The sequence below is a fragment of the Octopus bimaculoides genome, chromosome 11 (genome assembly GCF_001194135.2).
Source record: "Octopus bimaculoides isolate UCB-OBI-ISO-001 chromosome 11, ASM119413v2, whole genome shotgun sequence".
NCBI classification, from domain to species: Eukaryota; Metazoa; Mollusca; class Cephalopoda; order Octopoda; family Octopodidae; genus Octopus; species Octopus bimaculoides.
In genome coordinates this window covers 9,637,220-9,646,186 of record NC_068991.1, presented here as the reverse complement: position 1 = coordinate 9,646,186, position 8,967 = coordinate 9,637,220, and the positions used below count along the sequence as shown (strand labels likewise).

At 33.5% G+C, this 8,967-nt stretch overlaps 1 protein-coding gene across 1 annotated transcript in view; it reads right to left on the bottom strand.

The window, feature by feature from the left end:
• The window catches only part of LOC106880919 (uncharacterized), a 64,803-nt gene that overhangs the window by 10,988 nt on the left and 44,848 nt on the right, over window positions 1–8,967 (bottom strand). Inside the window, exon 5 of the mRNA XM_052971519.1 lies at window positions 2,640–2,739. Within this exon, the coding sequence (XP_052827479.1) occupies window positions 2,640–2,739 (100 nt within the window). The remainder of the gene's footprint in view (window positions 1–2,639; window positions 2,740–8,967) is intronic.

The following is an 8,967-nucleotide window of genomic DNA, read 5'->3' as shown; positions in this document are numbered from 1 at the left end:
GGCACATAAAAGACACCATTTCGAGCGTGGCCGTTTTCGTGCGGGTGACACGTAAAAGCACCCACTACACTCTCTGAGTGGTTGGCGTTAGGAAGGGCATCCAGCTGTAGAAACTCTGCCAAATCAGACTGGAGCCTGGTGTTGCCATCCGGTTTCACCAGTCCTCAGTCAAATCGTCCAACCCATGCTAGCATGGAAAGCGGACGTTAAACGATGATGATGATGATGATGATCCTTCGAATGCTAGAATATATTCCATATAATATATTTTCATGATTACAATACATTTCATACAACCACTGTATAAGGGAACATACTGTGTGGTCTTGATAAAAACACAAGCATATCTCTATCAATGGTTGTTTCCGTGTCATTAGCATCATCAAGCAATACTGACCTGAGCTACCCAATAACAACTATGTTACTTTCTCTGAAAAGAATTAAATCTTTCTCTAACATTTCTCTTTCCTGTCACTGCCTTTCACCCAACTTCGACTAGAGACAAACTTTACTTAATTTATTTTAAAAGGAACATAAGAAGGATTTAGGTTTTTGCGGTCTGCCACTCCTTAAAAAAACTGGGATCTACCATCTTAATAATCCCATTCAAGAAGCTAAAATATTTTAAATAAAGGATCAGATGACATTACTTTAGTTACTCTATACTATCTCAGTTTCAACTAACTTAACAAATGCATCAACACCCAAATCTCATTTCCTCTAAGATTAATGGTGCTGCTTACGTGCTCCATGGATACCCCTGATACTGATCAGTCAAACTATTGACTACATTTATTACACTTGTGTGTAGGGTTAGTAAATATGTTATATGTTTGCATCCATAAAAGAATTTTGACTTCACTGTGAAAGAATTCCTGAAAAATATCCTAAGCCAACAAGAAAATATGGTTTGGAGACACACAAGATAACTATATCAATTGTTATGTGAAATTTGTGTTCTCTAACCACCTTTAATTACAGCTAAAACTATTTCACAGCATGTGAAAATATCTTAACAAGTTAACTCAATGTTAGTAGAAAAATTGGATTAGGATTTTCCTAATTTGTTCTTGAAGTATTTAACTTTTTATGCAATTCACAATTGGAGTCTCTGAATCAAAAATTGAAAATGAATTAAGGACAAATAACATGAGAAGAGTTTATCTTTCAATAAAGGTTCAACCAAGATTATGTTTTAAATGAAGTAAACTGGAGTTTTGACAAACAAAATCAACCTTTTGCTTCCATTTTTTAGTTGTTATTTAAACAGAAGAAAGTGTTTCAATAAAAGCTTCACAATGCGGCCTACTTGCAGAGGGTTTTAGCTAGAAACTACTGTTTCATTACCAGTTAGTCTTAATTGCATGTAATTTGGTTATATTTATCCTGAAAGTGATATATTATCCTGTTAAAGTGATGCATGACTGAGTACAGTATAGTTAAATGTCGTTTGGCTGAGTGTTGTAATTGATGTCGTCGATGTTTGACTCTAGTTCAGCTCCAATCAAGCAGACAAATGTTCAATGACATTCCAGGATGGACCATCTTGTCTATTTGTATATTTCAGAAGACAGTGTGAAATGTGATTCTTCCCATGTTAAAAGGACAGAATGTGATTTCATGGAATTTGATCACTATATTGCAGGTCAATTGACTATGTGGAAGTTCCCTCATTGGCTTGGTGTAGTTTGATGAGGCCTAATAAGAATGAAATGTGTTTGACATTGTCAGTATACAGCCAAAAATAAAAGTCAACCACCATCATTTAATGTCCATTATGCCCATACTGGCATAGGTTTGATGGTTTGATTAGATCGTGTTCCACATCAGCTTTGGCATGGTTTCTATGGCTGGATGTCTTTCCTAACACCAACCAATTTACAGTGTGTCCTGGGTACTTTTTATGTCACCGGAACTAGTGGAGTTTCCAAGTAACTTGCATGACTGGGAACAAAAAAAAAAGGAAAAGAAAAAAGGGAGACAAGCCCTCCTGACTAAGTGATAGCAATATTTGAGAGGGTGGAGAGTGATTTTGTGCCAGGGACAAGCAAAGGTAGAGGTATCTTGCTACAGAGACGATAGACGGCTATTCTACATTTAAATAAGGGTATCTGGGGAAAAGGTAAGATGGTAGTGTGGAAGCAAGATCCACTGCATTCCATTTCTAATTAATTTTAATTCCAGAGTTGTTTCTCCCATCTTTCTTGATCAGAAATAATCATTAGGCTAATTATTATGTTTTTTTCTTGACTAATTACATTAAGCATATCAGTGTCTGCTTTACTATCAAGTGAAAGCACATGACCTTAATGTTTAGTGTGTTGGACTTGTGATCATAAGATTGTGATTTCGATTCCTGACCCATTGTGTTCTTGAGCAAAACCTTTCATTTCACATTGCCTCAGTTTATTCAACTGCAAATGGGTTGCAGTATTAGCAACTAGGAAGTTAACTTTGCAGTGGACCAGTGTTCCATTCAAGAGAGAGTGTTGTAATTTCAGTTACCTATAAGCTACAGAAACCAGGTTAACCTTTGATTTTGTAAGTCTTAGGTCTCATGATAGACCTAAGCTAAGTTACCTATCAAAGAAATGTAGCCTGTTTGAATGCAACTTGACAAAATTAATGAAGATTATTACCTTGATGACCTGCCAATTGGACCCATGGATATTTCCTTTTCTTCAGTTGTTGCAAGAAAGGGCTCCAAGTAACTACACTTCTGATTTTCTTCCAATGATACTGTAAAGAGATAGAATTAGTAACATAAGTTCAAGTCTAACAAATTGATTAATTAAAGTTATAGGCACTGACATAGCTGTGTGGTTAATAATTTTTCTTCACAATCATATGGTTCCTGGTTCAATCCCACAGTAGGGTATCTTGTGTCTTCAACTATAGCTGTGGGTTGACTGTGGATTTTTGAATGAAATTTGATAGACAGAAATTGAGTGCAAGCTTATCATGTACTACTGCTGCTGTATCATTGTTATCATTATTATCATCATTTTATGTCTGCTTTTCCATGCTGTCATGGGTTGGATTAGTAATCATAAATTGGGTCAGTTCTTATTCGGAGTTACTGTCCTCCTAGATGAATGGGAATTACATCTTGCTCATACTTTTCATTTTTTGGTATGGAGTGTATGGCTGGATGCTCTTCCTATGGGCTACCATTTTACAGAGTGTACTGGGTGCATTTTATCATGACATTGGCACTAAAAAAGAGTTTCTTCTCCCTAGCAAAACTAAGAGGTCCTCTCTAACCTGTGTTGTTTCTGTTTGTTTGCACACTAGAACCAAGGGTTTATCACATAGTAGATAGATAGATAGATAGATAGATAGAAACAGAGAGTGAGAGAGAGAGGACGATAGATAGCATCATGATGATTAATGGACAATGGAAAGCGAGAGAAAATGAAGGGGAGAGAAAGTGATGAATATCAACAATATGTGGTAGAGGAAGGGGTCAATATGAGAGATGGGGAGACAGATAACAACAAATATGGGTGATAGTAACAGAATGGGAGAGATGGATGTCAACAATGAATAATATGGGGAGGAAGTAATAGGAAGGAGAGTGATGGCACGTAATACAGAAGCAAAGATTGAATATAGATTCCAATGTAATGTCAGCCATTGTTACATTGCCAACATGATGGCTGAGAGATAGTTGCTGTAGAGATGCACGTCGACAGAAAAAGGGGATAAGTGATAGATGAGAGAATAGAGAAAATAAGAAGAGATCTCCAAAAGGAAGAGAGGATGAGAGAAGTATATGGAGACTTAACATGACCATAATGGTTGGTAAACATTAAATATAGATATTATATATTCCCAGCTCCATCACCAGCACCATCTACCATCATTTTTATCTAATTTTCCACACTTACTGAGGTAAGGTGGGTCCTCTGTAGCACAGGTTGAAGTCCTTTGTCATCTCTTTTCATAAAAGTTCAACCTCTTGAGATCAGTCTTCATTATGTTTTTCTTTTCTTTTTTTTTTGTCTCCCTCTCCCATAAAAGAATTGCCATGCTTTTTTGCTTCTCAGTGTCAGTGTGGGAAAGCATCCCACTTTCATTCTGTACACACTGCTTTGCAATCAAGAGAGAGCCAACTCTCAGGTCACAGAACATTGCAAAACTCTTACTTCCAGCTGCTCTCTTTGCTGAGTTGTTTAAATCCCACCACCAGAGTCTACTTTGCTTTCACCCACAAAGGGTCGATAAGATAAAGTACCAGTCAAATACTTGGGATCAATATAATCAATTATACTCTCCCACAAATTCAAGACCTTGGGCCTATGTCAGAAATCAATGTATGGAGTTACTTTCCTATTGCTTTTGTGCATTGTGCCTAACAGCACTATTTTGGAAACTATGGTTAATGCCAAGAGCCTTGGAATGGTAATTCTGTTTTGGTCACATTCTATTTCAATATAATCTAGAGCACCAATTATTATTAAGACTATACTCTCATTCCCACGTCTAATTTATTTCAATTTTTTTTCTTATCTATTTATAGATATTTTGGTTAAAAAAAAATCCTGAGAGTTGTTCTTTGTCTTTGATTATTAATATCTGGAGATTTACCTTAATTCCTTCAGAAATTTGTATATGCACATTCCATTGTTGTAACTGCAATTTGGCACATATTTATGACATTTTCAGTTTTGATCTCAATGTGTTGGCACACTGTCCAGTGAATACAACTTATCCACTTAAACATGCCTGTAAATACATTCTATTTTTGCCAAAACTAGAAAGCCAGCTGTAACATGGTCTATTGCTTTTTCATGTTAACTACATAACCTCTAACTTTATTTTGTTCTCATTGTTCAAGGAGGCCAGCCATATAATTTGCAGATAGTATCTCCCATTTAGTCTAGAGCTTTTATAGTATCGTTCATAACATACATACTTCTCACCTTAATAGTCAAGTCGAGTGCTGAACAGAGAAAGGCTTTTATTTTCAAATTTGCTTCAGTATATATTGGAGTCCCTCTTTCAATTTTCTCCTCACTGAAACTTTACCTATACCCATTTTTTTCTTTTCCAGTGTTCATGTTTTGTATCTAACTCTTTTCTCTACATATTGAGAAAAGTATTAGTTTCACTTTATGCATATTGACTTATTATTCTAATTGATGTAACTTTATTCTAGGCCTTTCATAATTACATGAAAATTATTTTCTGTTTATATGTCACTACATTCATACTTTTCCCAAGGGAATTACTGGAGCAAAATGACTAACAACAAAAAGGGAATTCCATGAGAAAAAAAATGTATATATATATAGTAAAGGTATTTTACTTCTAGTAATGCCATTTTTGTTTTTAATGGCTTAATTAGAGGAGGATGGCCTTTGAGACTGGTAGAGGAAAGAGAGGAACTCCTTTTGTTAAATCTTATAATTCTCTTGCATTGCTCGAAAGAAGGCTAAAACACAATAATACGGGTTTGATAAGATTAATTCTCATGATTACAATATAGGCAGAGAAATAAACTACAAGCTCTTTGATTACTACTATGAGAATTGTTAGTCTAAAATAGAATTTAGAATTCTATTATAAACATTACAAAATAAATTTACACACACATACACAAGAAATATGAAAGAAGTGAAATAAATATTAATAGAAACTGACATATTACTTTTGTTATAAAATAACCAAAAACTTTTAACAGAATACTTTAGTATTAATTACTCTAGAAAAACACAGACACATCCTTGATTCACATTCACACATTTTTCCTAGACAAAAACTGTCTTTGAAAATAATTTGAAAAAAATCTCTTTGATAAATAAATATTTACAGCATAAAAATTTAACAAGGAAAAAAATATATACAATCATATGTACAGACACAGAGTAAATGAAAGAAAATTAAGATATAAGACTAAAATAAGAGGTTGACATAAAGAATCATAAAAAAGTTGACATAAAGCATAACTGATAGATTGGAGGAAGAAAAAAAAGAAAGCAAATCAAAAAAGTTCTAATTCTGAGAAAGACCTCCTTGTTAAAATGTTAGAAACAAGATCTAAGGAGAGAAAAAAAAGCCTATTAGTCTGTAGATTAGAATGTAAAAAAAGTACATCAGTCAAATTAATTGTTAGATTATTGGTCTACTGTACACAGTGTTAACAGCTTGCATCTCATCAATGATGTTGCACTGTGTTTCTGACAAAAACACTTGTTAATGGTCCAGGGACAGTGCATTGCTCAATGTCATATGAACATTTTAAATGAAAATTAAAATAAAGCTAAATATGATTGTTGTGATATCTAAATATCTGAGATGACTTATTTTTAATACAATTATAATTTTTCAGACTTTTAATTAACCTCTTATGCAGAGATAAAAAAAAGTTAATATTTGTATCTGTACTAAGTTCCAATTTGTTTGGTCATCAGATGTCTTATCCCAGGATGTACTGGAACCTTTATTTCTAAACTTAAGGGTGGTATTGTTCTTATTCACAGATGCATTTTATAAATTTATTTACAAATACAAAAATATTTAATAAATGATGAAAGTATTTTGTGCTCATGACACTCTGAGTTGAAAACAAAATCTGTGATACCAAACAAGTTTCTGTGAAAGCTTCAATAAGCTCCAATACATACCACATACTATGCAAGATACTTCAAATGGAAAATTAATATACATAAGAATCTATCATGAAGAAACAAGTTCAATAAGTATTCCCTGCATTAAAATATTTATTTTTTTCTTTAGTAAAAAATAAGATACTGAGCTTTAATCATACAAAAATGTGCCAGTTCAAATCTTACTGTGAAAATTTCCTTTCTGATGTAATAATAATTTGTGAAAAAAGAAGAAAAAAAAAACCCAGTTAATTGTAGGAAATCATTTGTTACTACATAAAGTATATGGTGTTGTGATGCTTATTTTGTATATTCTTTTATTTTTTTGAAGATGGTGGAATTTGATGGAGAGATATATACATAAAAGTTCCCTTTATCAGGCCATTTACTGTCTTAAAAAAACACATTACATAATGTAGTCATTGAAAAAAGACAGGATAGTCATAACTGGAATATATTTTGATCATATGCCTGTTGGAACAGAGCTAATACAGTCCAGGATTAAACAACATCAAGAATACTTTACATTTGCATAAAAATCAAACAGCACACACACGCACATAATTACATTAAAAAAATACAAAAAATTGAGCAAGAGGAATAACTCAAATAAGCTAATGGATGGTATGAATTAAGATGAAATAAGCAGGTGTCAGTGTACTGGATGACCTAAGCAAAAAATTCTTAATGAATTGAAATTTCCCTCTCAGAGAAAAGAATAATATAACTATCAGGTTACAATGAAAAAAAGATTTATTTTAAGAAATTAATAATTAGTTTAAGAAAAACTCTCCTACTGAAGGGGAAAATCTGATTTTTGTTAGCAGGGATGGTGACAACAACAGACATGTTTTAATCTTAATGAAGCTTATCAGTGCAGCACAGCTCAAAGCTGAGAAGTTGCAATGATTTTTGGTCAGTAGTAATTTGCATAATATTGAACAAAATTGAGCAGAAGGAAATGACTCAAATAAGCTAATGACATGGATGAAGCTAGATCAAGTGGATGTTGGAATTCTAATTGACATATCATCATCATCATTAAACATCCATGTTCCATGCTGGTATGGGCTGCATGGTTTGACAGGATCCAATGGGCTCAAGGACTGCATCATGCTCTAGTGTCTACTTGGCATGGTTTCTATGGCTGGATGCCCTTCCTAGCACCAACCATTTTACAGCACTTGCCAGGTGCTTTTTTCATGCCGCTGGCATTAGTGAAAGTCAAAGCCAGGGAACTATGAATCATCTGGGCACATGTATAGTCATGTAGTTAAAAACCTCACTTCACAACCAAGTGGTTCTATGACCACACAGCACAGCTCTTTGTACAAATATCTTTGATTATAGCCTTGAGTTGATCCAATACTTGTGACTGAAACTGGGTCAACAGAAACTGTGTGGAAACCTGTGAAATGGACTGTACTTGTTATTGGATAGTAGAATCAACTTGTCATCTGGTTTCTTTCGTACTTTTAACATAGTTCACTCTGTCAAACATTCAAACCAAGACTTTGTTTTGAGAATATCAAGACCTTCCTCTCTTTCTCAGAGGTTTTATTAAAAGGCCATGCGTGGTAACCTTTCTCTGCTCTTCTGAGCCATAAAAAATATAATAACAATTAAACAGGATTACAGACAGTTGTTCAAGCTACTATCATTTGATTACTTTGTTCAAACGATCACAAATCAAGGAAGTTTAAAAAAACCAAAACTGCCAGGGTTCAGCAATTGCAACCTTCCATAATTATAAAGTTAGGATTAACACGCTATGTAGCAGACGAGAAAACTCTGGTGTAAGGAGAAGAGAATCTTGGTTAATTAAAGTTTTCTTCCTTACTACCTTAAGTGCGCTAGTTCTATCTTAAACAAGTAGATGGCATACCTAGGTAAATTCACCTGCTCATAATAATATAGTTGTTATAGTGGTCAATTAACATGAGTCCTCATTGAGCAAACCTATGATCAAGACCTTCCAGTCATGACCATCAATCTTTATATACATACATATATATATATATACACATATACATACATACATATATATACACACATACATATATATACACACACATATATATATATATATATATATACACACATACATATATATATATACACACATACATACATATATATACACACATACATACATATATATACACACATACATATATATATATATATATATATACACACACATACATACACACATATATATACATGCACACACACACAGATATATATACATACACACATATATACATACACACACACATAATATATATATATACATACACACACACACATATATATATACATACACACACACACACATATATATACATACACACAT